This window comes from Dendrobates tinctorius, unplaced genomic scaffold, assembly GCF_039654945.1.
Source record: "Dendrobates tinctorius isolate UK_male_01 unplaced genomic scaffold, ASM3965494v1 ptg000075l, whole genome shotgun sequence".
Classification (NCBI taxonomy): domain Eukaryota; kingdom Metazoa; phylum Chordata; class Amphibia; order Anura; family Dendrobatidae; genus Dendrobates; species Dendrobates tinctorius.
In genome coordinates, this window is record NW_027361743.1 from 55209254 (window position 1) to 55234228 (window position 24975).

The window sequence follows — 24975 nt, forward strand, 5'->3', positions numbered from 1 at the left end:
TTTTTGTTGTTTTATTTTGAATGGGGTGAAAGGGGGGGTGATTTGAACTTTTATATACTTTTAAACCGGAAAGCTGTATATAGCTTTGTACTGTGTTAGCCAGTAGATAGAAAAATATTCAGAACTGAGAATCCTCCAGTGGTACCACTGAGGACTCTCAATTCTGAATATTTTTCAAAAAATTTTTTTTTTTACTTTTGGCATGCTTCAATAGTCTCCATGGGAGACTAGAAGCTGCCTAAGGCTATGTGCCCACGTTAGCATTTTTAAACGCTGAGAAAGCCGGACTCCTTCCCAGAAAATGCGCGGTTTATTTCCGCACGTTTTTTTATGCGTTTTTTCTGCGCGTTTTCTGGGAACATTGGAAACAGCTAAAAACGCGGAGCTATGCGGAAATTAATGAGCATGCTGCGTTTTTAGCCGCTAAGCGTTTTATGAGCGGAAAAAAACGCATGCATTGGCACAAAAAGCCAAAAATGCATTAAATTTAATGGGAAGCTTCTTTTAAGCGTTTCTGCAGCGTCTGGTCCGGCTCAAACGCTGCGGAAACACTTACAAAAACGCAACGTGGGCACACAGCCTTAATCCGATCGACACTGCTACATACAGGTCATGACCAGATCGCCTGTATGTAGCAGAAATGCTCACTTGTTATGAGCACCGACCACCAGGCGGCACTCATAGCAATCCGGCAGTGACAGAGATCTGCTGGAGACCTCTGGTTGTCAAGTGACAGGGTCACCGATGGGCGGGTTTCTGGCGCGCTTGCCGGATATTGACAGTGGTATTTAACTAACAGTCACGGGTGGATCGCGTTTCCACCCGCGGCTGTTGCAGGCACATGTCAGCTGTATATATCAGCTGACATGTCTCCAGAAAAGTGCGGGCACAGCGCCGGATTCTGCACCAAACGGGGAGTCCGACATCAGCGTACTATTACACCTTATGTTGGAAAGGGGTTAATAACCTCATTGAACGCAGCCAAAACATTAAGTGAAGGAATTTGTGTACACTGAGCCTGTACTCGATTCGAAACGTTTTTATTTTTTAATGATTTGCTGTAGATTAATATGTCTAGCCTTAAATTTCTATAATTCCACGGCTTTTGCTTCTTGTTGCTGCAATTTCAATGTTGAGAAGTATGGGGCAAGTTTTCTCCTTATGGAGAGTGACATGCCACGTCTTGCAAGCCTGAATGAGACATAAATGCCTTGCATGCTCCTCTGGGAAGTTAAATATGCAAATTTTCTCTTCAGAGAGGAAGAGGACTTGAGCTCTAGTGCCACCTATTGGAAGTAGCAATCCTACACGTCAACATAGACCCTTTAACAAGCCTTGCCATATGACTGACATAAAACCCAAATCAGAATCTCAATTTGTAGACACGGAGTTTTGAGGCATTGCCCCTTATCAGTGGAAAGTATGAGATCTGATTTGGGTGGGAGAGAGGCTAAGACTGGGAGCCAAATCAGATCTCATACTTTGCACTGACGAGGAGCAATAACCTGAAACACCGTGTCTGCAAATTGAGATTCTGTTTTGGCTTTTCTCCTAAATCATATTGCAAGAGATTCTAGATTGTGAGCCCCTATGGGGACAGTGATGATGTTTGTAAAGAGCTGCAGAATATGGTGGCATTACATATGCAGTGCATAATAAATAACATTATACACCAACATAATTTATATTACAGGGCAGCACTGGTTTATTATAGATATCACTGTACACAATATTATAGATTATACTGGATTATATATTGAAATACACTATGTTGGATTACATGCATGACAGAATACTTCTGGATTATTAATTTATTAAAGTACACTACATGGTTATGTTACAGCATATTATGTGGAAATGTAAACCGCTGTGGAATATGTTGGCGCTATATTATGCATAGCATACTGGATATATACCTCACAGTAGACTATGCAGGATTATTGTATCATTATTGCAGGGCCGCCAGTTTACCGTGCTCCTGTCACTTCCTGGTGTGCACGCCGCACTGTCTTGGTGGCATGACTAGTGCGCGCACACCCGTTCTTAAAGAGAACCTGTCACCTAGTTTTTCAGCTATGAGCTACGGCCACTGCCTTCCGGGGCTTATCTACAGCATTCTAGACACTTAGCAAGGAAGATGACATCGCATGAAGATGGGAGGCGCCGCACCCGTGACGCCCATCGGACTGGACCGGCCCCGGGTGAGTATACTGAAACTTGTTTTTCCTTATCTTTCAAGTTAGAATGGTGTAGATAAGCCCCGAAAGGCAGTGGCCGCATCTTATAGCTGAAAAAGGAGGTGACAGGTTCCCTTCAAAGGGTCACTACGCGCAGATAGTAATATGCCCCCAATTAGCAGCTGGGAGGCATTTGGCTAATGTGAACTTCTGCAAAGTGTCTTCAGCCAATAGCTGGGAGGCACCTTGTGTAAAAGGCACCCTCCCCAGTTGGTAATTATAGGGTCACTACTCCCAACCCCATGTAATTACGGGGGCACTACTCTCCCACCACTATGTAATTACAGAGCACTACTCCCACCGTCCATGTAATTACAGGGGCACTACTACTCCCCCCCTCCATGTAATTGCGGAGGCACTACTCCCACTGGCCCAGTGTAATTACGGGGGCACTGCTACTCCCACCGACCACCATGTAATAGCAGGTTCACTACTCCCACCATCCCCCATGTAATTACAGGGGCACTACTCCCACCGCCATGTAATTACGGGGGCACTACTCCCACCGTCCCCCGAGAAATGAAGGGGCACTGCTACTCCTACCGTCCCCCATGTAATTACAGGGGCACTACTCCAGCTGTCCCCCATGTAATTAGGGGGGCACTACACCAGCCGTCCCCATGTAATTGCGGAGGCACTACTACCACTGGCCCAGTGTAATTACGGGGGACACTGCTACTCCCACCGACCCCCATGTAATAGCAGGGTCACTACTCCCACCGACCCCCATGTAATAGCAGGGTCACTACTCCCACCGTCCCCCATGCAATTACAGGGGCACTACTCCCACCGTCCCCCATGTAATTACAGGGGCACTACTCCCACTACTATGTAATTACAGGCTACTACTTCCACCGTCCCCCATGTAATTACAGGGGCACTACTACTCCCACCACCCATGTAATTGTGGGGGCACTACTCCCACCGTCCCCCATGTAATTAAAGGGCACAACGCCCCACCGTCTTTCATGTAATTACGGGGACACTACTCCCACCGTCCCTCATGTAATTACAGGGTCACTACTCCCACCGTCCCTCATGTAATTACAGGGTCACTACTCCCACCACGCCCATGTAATAGCAGGGTCACTACTCCCACCCCCCCCATGTAATAGCAGGGTCACTACTCCCACCGTCCCCCATGCATTTACAGGGGCACTACTCCCACCATCCCCCATGTAATAGCAGGGTCACTACTCCCACCATCCCCATGTAATAGCAGGGTCACTACTCCCCCCTCCCCCCCATGTAATAGCAGGGTCACTACTCCCCCCCCATGTAATAGCAGGGTCACTACTCCCCCCCCCCCATGTAATAGCAGGGTCACTACTCCCACCGTCTTCCATGTAATTATGGGGACACTACTCCCACCCCCCCCATGTAATAGCAGGGTCACTACTCCCACCACCCCCATGTAATAGCAGGGTCACTACTCCCACCCCCCCCATGTAATAGCAGGGTCACTACTCCCACCGTCCCCCATGCAATTACAGGGGCACTACTCCCACCATCCCCCATGTAATAGCAGGGTCACTACTCCCACCACCCCCATGTAATAGCAGGGTCACTACTCCCCCCTCCCCCCCCCATGTAATAGCAGGGTCACTACTCCCACCCCCCCCCATGTAATAGCAGGGTCACTACTCCCACCGTCTTCCATGTAATTATGGGGACACTACTCCCACCCCCCCATGTAATAGCAGGGTCACTACTCCCACCACCCCCATGTAATAGCAGGGTCACTACTCCCACCCCCCCCCATGTAATAGCAGGGTCACTACTCCCACCCCCCCATGTAATAGCAGGGTCACTACTCCCACCGTCCCCCATGCAATTACAGGGGCACTACTCCCACCATCCCCCATGTAATAGCAGGGTCACTACTCCCACCACCCCCATGTAATAGCAGGGTCACTACTCCCCCCCCATGTAATAGCAGGGTCACTACTCCCCCCCCCCCATGTAATAGCAGGGTCACTACTCCCACCGTCTTCCATGTAATTATGGGGACACTACTCCCACCCCCCCCATGTAATAGCAGGGTCACTACTCCCACCACCCCCATGTAATAGCAGGGTCACTACTCCCACCACCCCCATGTAATAGCATGGTCACTACTCCCCCCCCCCCCATGTAATAGCAGGGTCACTACTCCCACCCCCCCCATGTAATAGCAGGGTCACTACTCCCACCCCCCCCATGTAATAGCAGGGTCACCACTCCCACCCCCCCCCATGTAATAGCAGGGTCACTACTCCCACCCCCCCATGTAATAGCAGGGTCACTACTCCCACCACCCCCATGTAATAGCAGGGTCACTACTCCCACCCCCCCCATGTAATAGCAGGGTCACTACTCCCACCGTCCCCCATGCAATTACAGGGGCACTACTCCCACCATCCCCCATGTAATAGCAGGGTCACTACTCCCACCACCCCCATGTAATAGCAGGGTCACTACTCCCCCCCCCCATGTAATAGCAGGGTCACTACTCCCACCCCCCCCCCATGTAATAGCAGGGTCACTACTCCCACCGTCTTCCATGTAATTATGGGGACACTACTCCCACCCCCCCCATGTAATAGCAGGGTCACTACTCCCACCACCCCCATGTAATAGCAGGGTCACTACTCCCACCCCCCCATGTAATAGCAGGGTCACTACTCCCACCCCCCCCATGTAATAGCAGGGTCACTACTCCCACCGTCCCCCATGCAATTACAGGGGCACTACTCCCACCATCCCCCATGTAATAGCAGGGTCACTACTCCCCCCCCCCCCATGTAATAGCAGGGTCACTACTCCCACCGTCCCCCCATGTAATAGCAGGGTCACTACTCCCACCACCCCCATGTAATAGCAGGGTCACTACTCCCACCCCCCCCCATGTAATAGCAGGGTCACTACTCCCACCGTCCCCCATGCAATTACAGGGGCACTACTCCCACCATCCCCCATGTAATAGCAGGGTCACTACTCCCACCACCCCCATGTAATAGCAGGGTCACTACTCCCCCCTCCCCCCCATGTAATAGCAGGGTCACTACTCCCACCCCCCCCCATGTAATAGCAGGGTCACTACTCCCACCGTCTTCCATGTAATTATGGGGACACTACTCCCACCCCCCCCCATGTAATAGCAGGGTCATTACTCCCACCACCCCCATGTAATAGCAGGGTCACTACTCCCACCCCCCCCCATGTAATAGCAGGGTCACTACTCCCACCCCCCCATGTAATAGCAGGGTCACTACTCCCACCGTCCCCCATGCAATTACAGGGGCACTACTCCCACCATCCCCCATGTAATAGCAGGGTCACTACTCCCACCACCCCCATGTAATAGCAGGGTCACTACTCCCCCCCCATGTAATAGCAGGGTCACTACTCCCCCCCCCCATGTAATAGCAGGGTCACTACTCCCACCGTCTTCCATGTAATTATGGGGACACTACTCCCACCCCCCCATGTAATAGCAGGGTCACTACTCCCACCCCCCCATGTAATAGCAGGCTCACTACTCCCCCCCCATGTAATAGCAGGGTCACTACTCCCCCCCCCCCATGTATTAGCAGGGTCACTACTCCCACCCCCCCCATGTAATAGCAGGGTCACTACTCCCACCCCCCCCCATGTAATAGCAGGATCACTACTCCCACCACCCCCATGTAATAGCAGGGTCACTACTCCCACCACCCCCCATGTAATAGCAGGGTCACTACTCCCACCGTCCCCCATGCAATTACAGGGGCACTACTCCCACCATCCCCCATGTAATAGCAGGGTCACTACACCCACCACCCCCATGTAATAGCAGGGTCACTACTCCCCCCTCCCCCCATGTAATAGCAGGGTCACTACTCCCACCCCCCCCCCCATGTAATAGCAGGGTCACTACTCCCACCGTCTTCCATGTAATTATGGGGACACTACTCCCACCCCCCCATGTAATAGCAGGGTCACTACTCCCACCACCCCCATGTAATAGCAGGGTCACTACTCCCACCCCCCCATGTAATAGCAGGGTCACTACTCCCACCCCCCCGTGTAATAGCAGGGTCACTACTCCCACCGTCCCCCATGCAATTACAGGGGCACTACTCCCACCATCCCCCATGTAATAGCAGGGTCACTACTCCCCCCCCCCATGTAATAGCAGGGTCACTACTCCCACCGTCCCCCCATGTAATAGCAGGGTCACTACTCCCACCCCCCCATGTAATAGCAGGGTCACTACTCCCACCCCCCCCCATGTAATAGCAGGGTCACTACTCCCACCCCCCCCCCCATGTAATAGCAGGGTCACTACTCCCACCCCCCCATGTAATAGCAGGGTCACTACTCCCACCCCCCCCCATGTAATAGCAGGGTCACTACTCCCACCCCCCCCATGTAATAGCAGGGGCACTACTCCCACCGTCCCCCATGCAATTACAGGGGCACTACTCCCACCATCCCCCATGTAATAGCAGGGTCACTACTCCCCCCCCCCCCATGTAATAGCAGGGGCACTACTCCCACCGTCCCCCATGCAATTACAGGGGCACTACTCCCACCATCCCCCATGTAATAGCAGGGTCACTACTCCCACCCCCCCATGTAATAGCAGGGGCACTACTCCCACCGTCCCCCATGCAATTACAGGGGCACTACTCCCACCATCCCCCATGTAATAGCAGGGTCACTACTCCCCCCCCCCATGTAATAGCAGGGTCACTACTCCCACCGTCCCCCCATGTAATAGCAGGGACACTACTCCCACCCCCCCCCATGTAATAGCAGGGTCACTACTCCCACCCCCCCCCCCATGTAATAGCAGGGTCACTACTCCCACCGTCCCCCATGCAATTACAGGGGCACTACTCCCACCATCCCCCATGTAATAGCAGGGTCACTACTCCCCCCCCCCATGTAATAGCAGGGTCACTACTCCCACCGTCCCCCATGCAATTACAGGGGCACTACTCCCACCATCCCCCATGTAATAGCAGGGGCACTACTCCCACCGTCCCCCATGCAATTACAGGGGCACTACTCCCACCCCATGTAATAGCAGGGTCACTACTCCCACCATCCCCCATGTAATAGCAGGGTCACTACTCCCACCGTCCCCCCATGTAATAGCAGGGACACTACTCCCACCGTCTTCCATGTAATTATGGAGACACTACTCCCACCCCCCCCATGTAATAGCAGGGTCACTACTCCCACCCCCCCATGTAATAGCAGGGTCACTACTCCCACCGTCCCCCATGCAATTACAGGGGCACTACTCCCACCATCCCCAATGTAATAGCAGGGGCACTACTCCCACCGTCCCCCATGCAATTACAGGGGCACTACTCCCACCCCCCCATGTAATAGCAGGGGCACTACTCCCACCGTCCCCCATGCAATTACAGGGGCACTACTCCCACCATCCCCCATGTAATAGCAGGGTCACTACTCCCACCCCCCCATGTAATAGCAGGGGCACTACTCCCACCGTCCCCCATGCAATTACAGGGGCACTACTCCCACCATCCCCCATGTAATAGCAGGGTCACTACTCCCCCCCCCATGTAATAGCAGGGTCACTACTCCCACCGTCCCCCCATGTAATAGCAGGGACACTACTCCCACCCCCCCCCATGTAATAGCAGGGTCACTACTCCCACCCCCCCCCATGTAATAGCAGGGTCACTACTCCCACCGTCCCCCATGCAATTACAGGGGCACTACTCCCACCATCCCCCATGTAATAGCAGGGTCACTACTCCCCCCCCCCCCATGTAATAGCAGGGTCACTACTCCCACCGTCCCCCCATGTAATAGCAGGGACACTACTCCCACCACCCCCATGTAATAGCAGGGTCACTACTCCCACCCCCCCATGTAATAGCAGGGTCACTACTCCCACCCACCCATGTAATAGCAGGGTCACTACTCCCCCCCCCCCATGTAATAGCAGGGGCACTACTCCCACTGTCCCCCATGCAATTACAGGGGCACTACTCCCACCATCCCCCATGTAATAGCAGGGTCACTACTCCCCCCCCCCCATGTAATAGCAGGGTCACTACTCCCACCGTCCCCCCCATGTAATAGCAGGGACACTACTCCCACCGTCTTCCATGTAATTATGGGGACACTCCCACCCCCCCCCCATGTAATAGCAGGGTCACTACTCCCACCACCCCCATGTAATAGCAGGGTCACTACTCCCACCCCCATGTAATAGCAGGGTCACTACTCCCACCCCCCCCATGTAATAGCAGGGTCACTACTCCCACCCCCCCATGTAATAGCAGGGGCACTACTCCCACCGTCCCCCATGCAATTACAGGGGCACTACTCCCACCATCCCCCATGTAATCGCAGGGTCACTACTCCCCCCCCCCCATGTAATAGCAGGGGCACTACTCCCACCGTCCCCCATGCAATTACAGGGGCACTACTCCCACCATCCCCCATGTAATAGCAGGGTCACTACTCCCACCCCCCCATGTAATAGCAGGGGCACTACTCCCACCGTCCCCCATGCAATTACAGGGGCACTACTCCCACCATCCTCCATGTAATAGCAGGGTCACTACTCCCCCCCCCCCCATGTAATAGCAGGGTCACTACTCCCACCGTCCCCCCATGTAATAGCAGGGACACTACTCCCACCCCCCCCCATGTAATAGCAGGGTCACTACTCCCACCCCCCCCATGTAATAGCGGGGTCACTACTCCCACCGTCCCCCATGCAATTACAGGGGCACTACTCCCACCATCCCCCATGTAATAGCAGGGTCACTACTCCCCCCCCCATGTAATAGCAGGGTCACTACTCCCACCGTCCCCCCATGTAATAGCAGGGACACTACTCCCACCACCCCCATGTAATAGCAGGGTCACTACTCCCACCCCCCCATGTAATAGCAGGGTCACTACTCCCACCCCCCCCATGTAATAGCAGGGTCACTACTCCCCCCCCCCCCATGTAATAGCAGGGTCACTACTCCCACCACCCCCATGTAATAGCAGGGACACTACTCCCACCACCCCCCCATGTAATAGCAGGGTCACTACTCCCCCCCCCCATGTAATAGCAGGGTCACTACTCCCACCACCCCCATGTAATAGCAGGGACACTACTCCCACCACCCCCCCATGTAATAGCAGGGTCACTACTCCCCCCCCCCATGTAATAGCAGGGACACTACTCCCACCACCCCCATGTAATAGCAGGGTCACTACTCCCACCGTCCCCCCATGTAATAGCAGGGACACTACTCCCACCCCCCCCCCCATGTAATAGCAGGGTCACTACTCCCACCCCCCCCCCATGTAATAGCAGGGTCACTACTCCCACTGTCCCCCATGCAATTACAGGGGCACTACTCCCACCATCCCCCATGTAATAGCAGGGTCACTACTCCCCCCCCCCCATGTAATAGCAGGGTCACTACTCCCACCGTCCCCCCATGTAATAGCAGGGACACTACTCCCACCACCCCCATGTAATAGCAGGGTCACTACTCCCACCCCCCCCATGTAATAGCAGGGTCACTACTCCCACCCCCCCCCATGTAATAGCAGGGTCACTACTCCCCCCCCCATGTAATAGCAGGGTCACTACTCCCACCACCCCCATGTAATAGCAGGGACACTACTCCCACCACCCCCCCATGTAATAGCAGGGTCACTACTCCCCCCCCCCCATGTAATAGCAGGGTCACTACTCCCACCACCCCCATGTAATAGCAGGGACACTACTCCCACCACCCCCCCATGTAATAGCAGGGTCACTACTCCCCCCCCATGTAATAGCAGGGACACTACTCCCACCACCCCCATGTAATAGCAGGGTCACTACTCCCACCGTCCCCCCATGTAATAGCAGGGACACTACTCCCCCCCCCCCATGTAATAGCAGGGTCACTACTCCCACCCCCCCCCCATGTAATAGCAGGGTCACTACTCCCACCGTCCCCCATGCAATTACAGGGGCACTACCCCCACCATCCCCCATGTAATAGCAGGGTCACTACTCCCCCCCCCATGTAATAGCAGGGTCACTACTCCCACCGTCCCCCCATGTAATAGCAGGGACACTACTCCCACCACCCCCATGTAATAGCAGGGTCACTACTCCCCCCCCATGTAATAGCAGGGTCACTACTCCCCCCCCCCATGTAATAGCAGGGTCACTACTCCCACCACCCCCATGTAATAGCAGGGACACTACTCCCACCACCCCCCCATGTAATAGCAGGGTCACTACTCCCCCCCCCATGTAATAGCAGGGTCACTACTCCCACCACCCCCATGTAATAGCAGGGACACTACTCCCACCTCCCCCCCATGTAATAGCAGGGTCACTACTCCCCCCCCATGTAATAGCAGGGACACTACTCCCACCACCCCCATGTAATAGCAGGGTCACTACTCCCACCGTCCCCCCATGTAATAGCAGGGACACTACTCCCACCCCCCCCCCCATGTAATAGCAGGGTCACTACTCCCACCCCCCCCCATGTAATAGCAGGGTCACTACTCCCACTGTCCCCCATGCAATTACAGGGGCACTACTCCCACCATCCCCCATGTAATAGCAGGGTCACTACTCCCCCCCCCCCCATGTAATAGCAGGGTCACTACTCCCACCGTCCCCCCATGTAATAGCAGGGACACTACTCCCACCACCCCCATGTAATAGCAGGGTCACTACTCCCACCCCCCCCCCATGTAATAGCAGGGTCACTACTCCCACCCCCCCCCATGTAATAGCAGGGTCACTACTCCCACCCCCCCCCCATGTAATAGCAGGGTCACTACTCCCCCCCCCCCATGTAATAGCAGGGTCACTACTCCCACCACCCCCATGTAATAGCAGGGACACTACTCCCACCACCCCCCCATGTAATAGCAGGGTCACTACTCCCCCCCCCATGTAATAGCAGGGTCACTACTCCCACCACCCCCATGTAATAGCAGGGACACTACTCCCACCACCCCCCCATGTAATAGCAGGGTCACTACTCCCCCCCCATGTAATAGCAGGGACACTACTCCCACCACCCCCATGTAATAGCAGGGTCACTACTCCCACCGTCCCCCCATGTAATAGCAGGGACACTACTCCCCCCCCCCCCCCATGTAATAGCAGGGTCACTACTCCCACCCCCCCCATGTAATAGCAGGGTCACTACTCCCACCGTCCCCCATGCAATTACAGGGGCACTACCCCCACCATCCCCCATGTAATAGCAGGGTCACTACTCCCCCCCATGTAATAGCAGGGTCACTACTCCCACCGTCCCCCCATGTAATAGCAGGGACACTACTCCCACCACCCCCATGTAATAGCAGGGTCACTACTCCCCCCCCCCCCATGTAATAGCAGGGTCACTACTCCCACCACCCCCATGTAATAGCAGGGACACTACTCCCACCCCCCCCCCCATGTAATAGCAGGGTCACTACTCCCCCCCCATGTAATAGCAGGGTCACTACTCCCACCACCCCCATGTAATAGCAGGGACACTACTCCCACCACCCCCATGTAATAGCAGGGTCACTACTCCCACCACCCCCATGTAATAGCAGGGACACTACTCCCACCACCCCCCCATGTAATAGCAGGGTCACTACTCCCCCCCCCATGTAATAGCAGGGTCACTACTCCCACCACCCCCATGTAATAGCAGGGACACTACTCCCACCACCCCCCCATGTAATAGCAGGGTCACTACTCCCCCCCCATGTAATAGCAGGGTCACTACTCCCACCACCCCCATGTAATAGCAGGGACACTACTCCCACCCCCCCCCCATGTAATAGCAGGGTCACTACTCCCCCCCCATGTAATAGCAGGGACACTACTCCCACCACCCCCATGTAATAGCAGGGTCACTACTCCCACCACCCCCCCATGTAATAGCAGGGTCACTACTCCCCCCCCCATGTAATAGCAGGGTCACTACTCCCCCCCCATGTAATAGCAGGGTCACTACTCCCCCCCCCCATGTAATAGCAGGGTCACTACTCCCCCCCCATGTAATAGCAGGGTCACTACTCCCCCCCCCCATGTAATAGCAGGGTCACTACTCCCCCCCCATGTAATAGCAGGGTCACTACTCCCACCCCCCCCATGTAATTGCGGGGGTCACTGCTCGCATCAGTCCTCAGGTAATTACAGGAGGCCTATTACTCCCATCGATGTGTAATTACGGGGTCACTGTCACCCCCCTCATGTAATTACGGGGGTCCTCCTCCCACCGTCCCCCATATAGGGGCACTGCCACCCCTATGCAGTGATCTCGGCCGCTTTAGGACGCATACTCCGCTTTTCCCGCAGAGCCCGGCGGTGCGGAGCTGTAACGTGGCGGTAGAAGGGCAGCTGGCCGCCGCCGGTAACCTCGCCTACACTATTATATAACCGTGGCGGAGGATACAGCAGCGGGCCTTTATGTAACTGCCTGCAGAGCGCTGCCGCACCCGTCCGCCACCGACGCTTCTCTGCTGACGACGACTGAAGGAAAATCACTGACGACGACGCCCGTTATAGCCGCGCGCCCGCCACCTCACATGTCCCCGCCCATCCAGGGCCGCGCATTTGGCTCTTTCCTCCGCCTCTCGCGCGCTCGTTTAACACTTTCGGGTGGGCTACCCACCATCTATTGGCCTTGCGCAGACGCGCATGCGCAGCAGCCGAAAGAGTTAACTCCAGAACTCGCTCGCGAACCGCTCATAAATGTTAAGTAGGCGCAACCCGATCAACCAATAGGAGGGCCTGGTCCTTAATCACGTGGCCAGTGACGTAGCCGCACTAGACTCTTCAGGACCCCTCCTGCTCGCCTTAAAAGCCGCGAGTGCGAAAGGAAGCGCTCAGTAGAGGGAGACAGAGGCTGCGAGAGGGGAAGTAGTGCTGAACTCATTCAAACTTCTGTCACATCCACGGGGGGAAGGGGCATAAACACGCCAGTGCGGCCCCACAAACACCAGTGTAACAGGCCACCGCTGTAATCCACCCCTTCTAGGCGGCCACCCAGAGCAGCCCGGGCCACAGGCTATCACACAAAGAGGAGGACATGGGGCTGCGGCGGAGGAGACACGCCGCGTAGTGTCAGGGAGGTTCCTCTGAGCGGCGCTGCCCATGTAGCCGCAGCACTATGCCCATCTTACTCTTCCTGCTAGACACGTCCGGCTCCATGAACCAGCGCAGCCACCTGGGCACCACATACCTGGACATAGCGAAGGGCGCTGTAGAGACGTTCATGAAGGTATAGTAAGTACCCCGCCAGTGAGCAGCGCCCCCTGCAGGCAGGCGCCAGTGCAGCGCTGAGGCGGGAGGGAGGGGGCGCTGCTGCCGCCGCTCTGCTCCCTGCGCTCACCCCCATCTCTCTGTCTCCCAGCTCAGATCCCGGGACCCCGCCAGCAGAGGAGACCGGTACATGCTGGTCACCCTGGAGGAGCCTCCGTATGGCATCAAGGTAAACAGCCGCGTCCTCAGCCCCCGCCCGGTGTGTGCCCGGGTCACTGCCGGCCACCGGGGAGAGCGCTCAGCGCCTCACTGACAGGAACATGGCCGCCACCGTGCAAAGGATTGTGGGAGGCCAGCGAGAAGTGACATTCCCGGGGGGAGAGATTGGTGCTCGGGAGGGCCCCGGAGTGCAGGGCTGGTGCCCCCCAGAGGCCGGGCCGCGCTCTGCAGCTACCAGCCCGGGGCTCCTGAGTGCAGACACTTGTCACACACGTCACCGCTGCTGGCAGCGGCCTCCTGTCCTGGCCACCTGTGGCCTCACACTTGTTGCAAAACTGCACTTCCCAGTATGTCCTGGCTCCTCTGCCCCCCCCGGCCACGGTGACCCCCTCTGCCCCGACTTTGGAGCATCTGTGGCCCACGTTGTACTGTACAGGTAAATGTAACATTGGATGTTGACACTTAAAGGAATCTTCTGGTTTTGTAAAAACCTCACATCCCTGGCTGCTACTAAAAATAAAAAGAAATAGTTTACTCGCGCTCCCCGGGTCCAGCGACCAGTCTCCAGGTGTCTGTAATCTGCTGGCGTTACCTCTGCAGCTATCGGGGAGCTGAGCAGCTCTTGTCACCTCGCTGGCAGAGCTGCAGACAGTAAGACTGTGCTGGACCTGGCGAGAGTTGAGTTAATAATTTTTTTTTTTTTATTTTTACAGACATGTTGATTTTATTTATTTTTTTTAAAGTCTGCAGCTGGAACTGAACAACCCCCTTAAGGCGGACCAGGTGTTCAACAAACCCTGCAAGTCCCTAATGTTGAGTGTCAGCAGTGTGCTGTCAGGGTGTGTGCCCATGATCAGGAATTGCTGCGGAGACTGACGTGTAGAGATGAGCGACTTTGCCTTTTTTAGGGTCGAGTCAGGTACCCAACTTTCTCAAAAGTCGAGTCGAACGAAATCAGCCGACTATAGGGAAAAGTCGGGAAACATGAAACCCAATGCAAGTCAATGGGGAGAAAAGTCTGCAGTGAGTGGAGGACTGTAAACACACCTGGCATGAATTTAACCCTAGAGGCGGCGAAATCTCTCTCTCCCCGGCTGAAAAACGTCACGTGCAAGCATTCGGCGAAACCCGACTTTGACGCTTGGGTCGCTGACCGCATGGCCGACTTCACACTGTGGTCGGGTTTCGTTTAATGAAACCCAACTTTGGCGAAAGTCGGCGACTTTTGAATCTGACGGACCCGTTTCACTCAACTCTAGTGGCGCGGGTTTACGAACTGCAGCATGCCAGTTCCTGTTGCAGAGACGCACGGTTCAGCGATCACATGCGGATCTACCTGCGTGATTAGAACACAACGATTTTTGATGCAGCAAAAATGTGCTGTTTCCCGGTCGCGGGAACGTACTCTGAGGCCTCTTATGGACATCCCAATTCTTTGCATGCAACATGTCTCAGTGTGCCTAATCAGTTTTTGGTTTGTGTACTGCAAAAGATGGTTCTCGGTGGTGCAGCATCCTGTGTAAACAGGGCTCGACTGCTGAGAACAATGGTCGGCCTACGCACACTGAGCAATCTAGTATAGACTGTTCGTTGCATGCCGCTTACTGCGGTCTGCCTGTGTAAACAGACTAAATGTCGTCTGATCGGTAGTTGTATGGTGCTGCCGGTTGGTTTAAATTGACCCTTAGTTTTCTGAGATTTTCCCATTCATCTGGCCAACTTTTCACAGATCCTTTTTGCTGGTCTTAAAGCTCTGAGCTCAGGTTCAACCCCCTGATGACACTAGAGGTCTTCACACCTTCCGTCATCACTATAGAGTATACAACTTTTTCAATTTTCTTAAATTTTTTTTTTTGTTAAACTAAGGCTGGGTGCCTGCGATACCGAACTGGCAGCGCTTTGGATGCAGGGCATGTTTGCTGGGTTCAAAGCGCTGCTGTCTATTGAACTCAGGTGAATCCGCATGTGATCACTGAACCGTACGGATTCACCGCGTCCAATACATTCTGTAAATGTAATTCTCTTGTGGAGACTCGCATCTCCACAAGAGATGCTTATCTTTTTGGAATTAAAAGAAATCTGTCAATACTATCAACCCACCTAAGCTGCCTATATGGCCATGTAGGTCATAGAAGGCTGAATAAAATGACACCTTGATATCTGTGATCCGATGTCTTATTCCAGAGAAATACACATTTATTAATATGTAACTGAGCTGTTAAGATCTATGGGCCGGACTTAGATCTCCCTGAGAATCTGCTTCCAGAGCTTATTGTAAATAAAAGGGATTTTTACCAGTGTGAGACATGTAATGACTGACAGTCTGCTCTACTAATTACATGTCTCACACTGGTTACTCCTCTTAAAATAATCTCTGGAGGCAGAGCCTCAGGGAGGTCCATAGCCAGCCTGTAGGTGTTAACTGCTCATTTACATATTAAGAAAAACATTGACTTTTCTGTAATAAAAAAATAGGCAGATATTGAGGTATCATTATCTTCAAGTGTCTATGCCCATATAGTGTCATATAGACAGCTTAGGAGGAATGGTACTATTGATCTATGCAAACCGGCAACTCTGCTTCTGTGACCTGCTCATATTGGGTGGTCTGCGCACTTCTGCTCAACAGGCCTTAGGATGACAGCATGTACAATACAACAATACATAGGACTGGATATCTCTTGGTGAAAGTCCCAGTTTTGTACATTGCACATGATACAAACTTATTGCAATGACACAAGTTTGGGAAGTGAAGTCAGGGCTAATACACCAAGGCTTCTCATAAATGTTTCACCTTTAAGAAACGGATGCAGAAAAAAATCTGTGGGTTGCGTAACAAGAAATGTGGATAAGCCATCAACGTGTTAATCCGTTGGTTATCAAAATTATTCTTTATGAAGTGGCACAGAACTGGCATCATATGTTCCATTTAAAAGGAAGCATGATATGGGGCAGAGACCCTGATTTCAGCGATGTCACTTACTGGGCTGCTTGTTGTAGTGTCAATAAAATCAGTGTTTTTGCAGCAGATTATCTAGTAGTCTCTTGCCATGTAGTTGTTCTAGCGGGTAAACCTGACCCTACACTGGCAACTTTCTGCCTATGCACAGCGTACACAGAAAGCTGCCAATCATTGGTGGGGGGGGGGTTGTACAGAGCTCAGCATTCAGAGAACTGCTATATCTGCTGCATAGAAGTCTAGTTTTGTTAAAAATCACCTACAGCAAGCAGCCCAGTAATTGACATATTTCTGGAATTGGGGTCTCTACCCTTATATTATGCTGATATCTTGCATAGTGACAATCTGGTGACAGTACTAGTTCACATGACAAAATAGCAAATGATGGACATGAAAGGGTCTAAACTTGCAATCTCCAGTCTAAAATCTAATGTACATCCGGTTTACAATTCATTCTTGAAGTCAAGATATTCCCAGTCTAGTACTTGTACAGTTCTATTTTTTTTTTTTTTTTTTTTTTGCATTGGATTGAAGACCACATCAAGTTATTCTGATCATCAAAAAGCAATGCAAAACTGCTGTAAAAAGAGTGGATTGTGGATCCTTGTGTTATTCAGAAGTTTTACTAAATTACTAAAGACTCAGCTGAACGGATTTATTACCCCTATATTGGATTCAGATCTGGTGCCGATGTAAACTAGTATGCCGGAGTCACACTAGAGAGAAATACGGACGAGTGAGAGGCGCAAAAACAACGCATTGCACACGGACCAATGTTTCTCTATGGGGTAGCTCCTATCATCCGTATATTTCTCAGCCGTAATTTACGGGATGAGAAAATCACAGCATGCTGCGATTGTCCGCGTATTCCTCCAAAAGTACGCCAATGCAAGTCTATGGGGGCAAGAAAAATACGGATTACACACTGACCAGACATGTGACTTGCGAGAAATACGCACCAGTGTCCTTTAGAAAAGCCGGCAATTCATTTTGTGATACAGTAAAATCACACTGACATGTTTAATAAAGAATAGGAAGAATAGATATACTCATAAAATACATGTATATACATACATGTCATTGAGAGATAGAGAGAGATATATATATATATATATATATATATATATATATATATATATATATACACACACTTCATAGAGTTCTACATAGCCCAATAGCCGCTAAATCAATTGTTGGCTTCTGTAAAATCATTACAAAACCCAACATGAAATGACACATGTTTACATACAGTAAACCATTTCTTTTCATTTAGTTTTTTATATGTCTTTGACTAATAATTAGATTAGGATTTGTTTGTAAAATTTGGGACATGTAGGAGTTCGTTGAGAAAAAGCGTGGGCTTCCGCGGTAATTTCTCCACCAGAGTGGGAAAGCCAGTGCGTGAGGGCATATATTAATAGTCTAGAGAGGGACCATTGTTTTTGCCCCCCCCCCGGCTAAAAAAAAAATTTTTGCCCCCAGCCACGCCAGAAAAGTCGCATTTATAAGATGCGCCTTTTCTGGCACTTGGTCGCTCTCATCCCACTGCCGTGTGGCGGTGGCATATAAGGTAATAATGGGTTCATGTCACCTTGATATTAAAATGTGACATTAAGCCGGGTTAATAATGGAGAGGGGTCAATAAGACACCTATCCATTATTAACCCTAGAATAGTAAAGGGTTAAAAAAGACACGCACATTAATTCTTTTAATGAAATAATCACACCAAGTTTTTGACAAAATTATTCAGCTAATCCACAAAAAAAGCCATGTTCTGTAAAAAAACAAACAAAAACCAACAATATACATACCTCTCCGCCATTCAGTCAGGTCCCCCTGCTGCAATCCATCAGAAGGGGTTAACTGGTTTACAACGGGGACTGGTGCTAATGCCCTGCTGTAAAGCACTGCAGAATGAATAAGTTCAGACACCCTGGCTGACTGGAGATGAACTAATAAGTGTGGGAAAGTTTCTGAATTTTTCCCACGCTCATTAGTTCACCTCAGGTCAACCAGGGACTCCGCGCAGCCTCACTGATGACTGCTGACGTCAGTGAGGCTGCAGGTAGAAAAATAGCAGTGACTGCAAATGCAGATAGATACAAAACTGATGAAATGATAATCTATCCTGTTTCATTATAGGGTCCATATTTGATGTGTGGAAGAGTAGTTAGCAGGACTGTCGAGTCGGTAAGCCAAACTTCCGATTCCTCATTTTCCCTGACTCCTGACCCCACAGCACTGGTCACTGCTGAGCATGTACATAAAGTGCAGCACAGATTCATCTCCACTACTACTCCACAGCATCGGTCACTACTGAGCATGTACATAAAGTGCAGCACAGATTCATCTCCACTACTACTCCACAGCACTGGTCACTACTGAGCATGTACATAAAGTGCAACACAGATTCATCTCCTCTACTAATCCACAGCTCTGGTCACTACTGAGCATGTACATAAAGTGCAGCACAGATTTATCTCAACTAACAGTCGAGATCAGGAACAGAACAGACATTTATAGGACATTTCATAACTTTCCCAAATTCTTATGAACACACACACAGCACATCCTGCGTTGTACGACCCCTAAAATATATAATAAGTTGGCTTCAGGTCCATTTTATATAGACTCCGACTCCACAGTCCTGGTAGTTTGTCAAACTTTTTAATGGCATTCTTATTTACAGAAATGTAACCCCATGGCCTTCAGATATAACCAGTATTACATCAGAAAAGCTATTTGTGCTCAAGTCAATTTTTTTTAAGCCATGCTAGGAACCTTATCTTGGGGTCACTGCTATTTAAACCTAGATCTCTACCCATCACTGGGATGAAGAGGCAGAATTGCTTCCTGGAGTGCTTTGGTTTTTTTTCAGGTTTTTTTTGTTTTTTGTTTTTTTTCCGTCTTTGGGTTTCTGAACATTGGTAAGTTGTATTGAGTGACAATGTTGCATTACTTTGTGCAAAAAATCATGAAAATATCTATTGTATATGAACTGTTGACTTCATAGATTGACACCGATAACTCCAATACTATCCAAATCTGGATTCACATTACGTTTTCGTTTTATGTCTGACTCGTAGATGTTCCATCTGAAGCACCAAAAAATGGATTCAGACCAAACTTTGGTGAGAACAATGAAGCAAACGGAGTTCAGAATCTCCAACTTTGACCTCTGTTTGGCTTCCTTCCCGACGCCTGTTTTTTTGTTGATTTGCACAACTACGCTCTGGTGTAGAGATAAAATGACGGGCGCTATCGGGAAGAAAACTAAACAAATTTCAGAGTTGCAGACTTTGGTCTCTCTTTGCCTGCTTCTTCTCAATGACTCTGCCGGACTTCTCTGAATCCTCAGATGTTAACATCGTTCTGTGGTCAAGATGTTCATTGGATCCTATTTCTTTTTATGGGACTCATGACAAGGTGCATACATTTTTACCAGCTCTGTCATTGATCTTTGTTTTTTTTTTTGCTTTTTCATCCATGTAATTTAATTGGATGATTAATTGGAATTAACCCCCATCAAATGCAGGGCTAAGAAAAACATACTGAAAAGAAACGCAAGTGTGAGCCTGGTTAAGTCTGGAGGAAGTAGCACTTGGTTCCTTAGCAGAGTTTGAAGAGTATATGTCCTTTGCTTTCTTTTCAGGCTGGATGGAAGGAAAACCACGCTACTTTTATGGATGAGTTAAAAAATCTTCAAGCAGTTGGACTCACCAGTCTCGGTCAAGCCCTAAGGACGTCCTTTGATTTGTTAAATTTAAATAGATTAGTAACTGGCATAGACAACTATGGACAGGTAGGTCCGAACATGGGAAGGAGAATACTTTCCTTCAGACGTGATTTTTGTATCTCTTAATATTTCGACTCGCTCATGTGAAAACATATTCAGGTTAATGTGACACAAACAGACAAATGTTAACACTGGTAGAACCTATAATATCTCGGGAGATGAGCCACCTTAATTTTTTTTCCAGTTTCCAGCAAAAAACCTCACACGAATTAAATGCACAATAATTCACTTGTTGGAAACCATCATTAAGAGTTTTTCCAGAAATTTTATGATGTCATGTGCCTGCTGATCTAATAAGTTTATGCTAAGTCTTTAGACATCGGAGATGCAGGGCGCATGTGACTTCTGGCCATGGTGTTTTGTCCAGAGAATAGAAGATCTAAAGGCCCCGTCACACATAACGCCTCACCAGCGATCCCGACAACGATATCAACGTGTCAGGATCGCTGGTAAGTCGCTATGTGATCGCTGGTGAGCTGTCAGACAGCTTCACCAGCGATCAGCACAGCGACGCCCAGCGCGCGGCGTCGCTGTGTTTGTTAGTTACCAGGGAGCTGGTAGCTAACGTACACATCGGGTTTCTAAGGGACGCACGTCCCTTGGATACCCGATGTGTACGTTAGTTACCAGCTGATCGCTGGTCTCCCACCTGTCACACTCAGCGATGCGTGCTGGCCAGCGGGAGACCAGCGACCAAAGAAAAGTCCTGGGCTTTCCTGCAGCGATACTGACAGGGGGGCCGATCGCTGTCACACACAACGATCTCGCTGGTGAGATCGCTGTTGTCACAAAACTTGTGACTCAGTAGTGATCTCGCTAGCGAGATCGCTATGTGTGACGGGGGCTTAAGTCTGATCAGTGATGGTCCTGGCAGTGGAACCTGCACTCATCTAACAATTACACCTATCCAGTGAAAAAATAAACCATTTTGTGTACACGGCAATATCACTTTAATGTGGTTTCCAAAATGTAAAAAAAGGGGCTAGATACAAGAATTATATGTACAAAAAAAAAATAAAAATCCAGGTACGCCATAAATCTTCTCCAATGGCCCCACTGGTCTTGCAGAAATGACATTATGGCAATCATTCAACCTTTGAAGCAAATCACTAGGCTTGTATGGAGTGCTACTCCTAAAGCCAGTCTGTGGTTTTTATGCCGTTTCCTGTTCAAATTTTAGAAACTTTTTTTTTTCGATTTTTCTTTAATATTAAGTAGTCTTTTATTTTTGAGTGCATTGTGATGGAGCAGGACTTCTAGTACTGTCCTAGGGTTGTAAGTTGAATATGGTTAATGGTCTAAATCAGCAAGAGTTTTTGCCCATATGGGGACTTTGACCACTCACTTGACTTTTCACGTCTGCTATCAAACATTGATCTTCGTAAATGAAGCTACTCTGTAAGGTAAGCAAGTTCAAAAAAGTTTCCAAATGATCACATCAAGTCACAGAAGTCTGATAATCTGCACTTTTTTTTGCCTGTTTTCTGACCTAGAAAAGAGTTAAGTCCAAACCATAGTAATAGAAAGTATTCAACATCTTCAGTAAAGACGAGGACTGGCACTGCTACCTCATTAGTACTACAAGTCCCATAATTGTCCTGCGCTATAATCTCTAGGACTCCGTGATGCTCAGAAGAATAATCCAAAGTCAGATCAGCCATAGTATAAGATGTGATACCAGCCATCACAAGTGACACAGATCCTTTATGCCCGGGCCATGCAGGACAAGGATAGAGGCTCCCCACACTCTCTCCCTATCCCGCACTCCATGGAATAAAGGATTTGCTCCTGAATTTAGTATTGTGAAGTCATAATCGCATATAATCATGTGGCTGCATGATCTCTACCTCTGCCTGCCCGATAGACGTAATTAGCTGATTTCATTGCAACGTCTATATTTACACGAGCAAATAATCATGTAAACGATACGATCAGAAGTCACGAGCAAACTGTCAGACAGGCGTCTATATAGGACGAGAATTGGGAGTAAAATGACTGAATAAGAATCGTTACATCATACATTATTTCCAAAGGCTGATATAACCTGAAGTGTAGGCGTGTTCAGCATTCAAATCCCATAAGAGATGCCATTTTAAGTATAATAATCTTTGTATAGCGCCAACATATTCTGTAGCTCTTTACAGTTTGCACACATTATCATAGCATAGCCACTCTGGGGGCCCTAGGCAGCTGCTGGCCAGTATGCAAGAAGGTGTCGGTGCCTGGGCCCACCGGAGAATCCTCTGGTGGGCCAGTCCGAGCCTGACAAACTCTAAATCACCAGCGAGGGTGCACAGAGATCTTAATTGGCATTTGATTAAACTTCAGTTTCTGCAGCACAGAGGCAGCGATTGGAAAATTAGAGGATTCATTTATATGGGCTACAAGGCAATGTGCTTAGCTTACACTGGCATCGTGGGCTGACATACTTATTGGATCCAGCATTGGTGGCCTATGACTTCAACAAATTGAATCATTAGGGTATTTCCATCATTACAGTTTTGTTGCCTAGTGAAGCAGTGGATAACCATCCTTACAGCTTTTTGGGCATAAGATTACATATCCATTCATGTTAGACAAGTCATCCGAACCCAATAATTGAGGCCAATCATCTAATGTATATGGGGCCTCCAACCAGATGACATTGGGGAGAAAAGGTTCCGATCTGTTGAAATTCAATAGCTGTATCCTTGGACTGGTGGGGAGATTTTCCACCGACTAGCAGAACTTCTTTCATGGCGTGTATCGGAGCATTTGGCTACGTAGAGGGCTCCCTTGCATGGGGAGGTTTGAGCCATAGACGCCAGGCTAAATAGTTTAGATGGAAGCCATTTATGGTGTAAGGCCAGCTAAGGTTCTGAACATTTTTTTTTTTTTTTTTTTATTAATGCTTTGAAGAAAGCAAGCAGTGGGACAAAGTTATAATATGCACATTTAGCATTTTCATAAAGTGGATACTGAGAGGGTAGTGTCTGAAAATTGACGTGCATTTACACTGGCCGATAAACCTTCAGATTCCAACAATAACGACCGATCGTTTACAATAATTGCTTTTTGTAAATTATGTATTCGAAGACGCTCGTACATGAAATCTTTTAGGAGAGCAGAAAAAAATTCTCATTCATCTTTTGAATGTGTAATGTGAATGAAGATTGCTCGCTCCTTCAACAAATAGGCGAAAAAGTAGAAATTTAGAGGTTGTCCACTACTTGGACAACTCCTTCTCAGTCACGATTTTTCCCCAAAGTAGAACACTACTTATATTCACCTCCAATGCCTGCATGGTGTAATTTTTATCGTAGGTACACATCAACTATGAGAGAATCTAAAAATAAATGCCAAAAAATCACATTGTATGATTTTACATAATTAGCATTTTATTGCATGAAATAAGGATTTGATACAATAGAACAACTTTAATATTTGGTACAGACACCTCTGTTTGCAATTACAGAGGTCAGACGTTTCCTGTAGTTCTTGACACTGCAGCCGAGATTATGTCCCACTCCTCATACAGATCTTTTCCAGGTCTGTTTTTGGGGCTGTCGCTGGGCAACATTGAGTTTCAGCTTTCTCTGAAGATTTTCTTTTGGGTTCAGGTCTGAAGGCTGGCTAGGCCACTCCAGGGCCTTGACATGCTTCTTCCGGAGCCACTCCTTAGTTGCCCTGGATGTGTTTCAATCATTGTCATGCCTTTAAGATCCATCCCCAACCCATATTCATAGATGCCGGTTGTTGCATACCCTCCATCAGCAATGGCTGGAGCAGATCTCTGGTCTCCTATTAACCATTTAGATGCCACTGTCAATCTGACAGGGCTTTCTGAATCGAACACACTGGTACTTGAGCACCAGTTCCCATTTGCCTGTGACACACGCAGGGTTAGGCTAGTTTCACGCTTGCTTTTTTTTGCAGCGCGTTTTTCCCGCAAAAAAACGCATTGAAAAAACGCATACAAAAGCATACAACTGCTGCGTTTTTTTCAAGCATTTTTATGAGCATGCATGAAAAAAACGCAGCGTTTTTATGCGTTTTTAGTGCGTTTTTACCGCGTTTGCGTTTTTTTCCAACATTAGGTGGCCCCTCACACTAACCCAAACCATGACTTTACTAACCCTAACCCTGACCCTAACCCTTAACCAAACCATACTTAACCCAAACCCTAAACCCTAACTAACCCTGACCCTAACCCTTAACCAAACCATACTTAACACTAACCCTGACCTTAACCCTGACCCTAACCCTTAACCAAACCATACTTAACCCTAACCCAAACCCTAACTAACCCTGACCCTAACCCTGACCTTAACCCTGACCCTAACCCTGACCCTAACCCTTAACCAAACCATACTTAACCCAAACCCTAAACCCTAACTAACCCTGACCCTAACCCTTAACCAAACCATACTTAACCCTAACCCAAACCCTAAACCCTAACTAACCCTTACCCTGACCCTAACCCTTAACCAAACCATACTTAACCCTAACCCTGACCCTAACCCTTAACCAAACCATACTTAACCCTAACCC

General features: G+C 49.8%; 1 protein-coding gene across 1 annotated transcript in view; it reads left to right on the top strand.

Annotated features, from left to right (window-relative positions):
* Window positions 1-13088: 13088 nt before the first annotated feature.
* INTS6 (integrator complex subunit 6) overlaps window positions 13089-24975 on the top strand; it is a 56308-nt gene continuing 44421 nt past the window's right edge. The window contains exons 1-3 of the mRNA XM_073583314.1: window positions 13089-13489; window positions 13622-13699; window positions 20302-20451. Of these exons, the coding sequence (XP_073439415.1) occupies window positions 13379-13489; window positions 13622-13699; window positions 20302-20451 (339 nt within the window). The 5' untranslated portion in view covers window positions 13089-13378. The remainder of the gene's footprint in view (window positions 13490-13621; window positions 13700-20301; window positions 20452-24975) is intronic.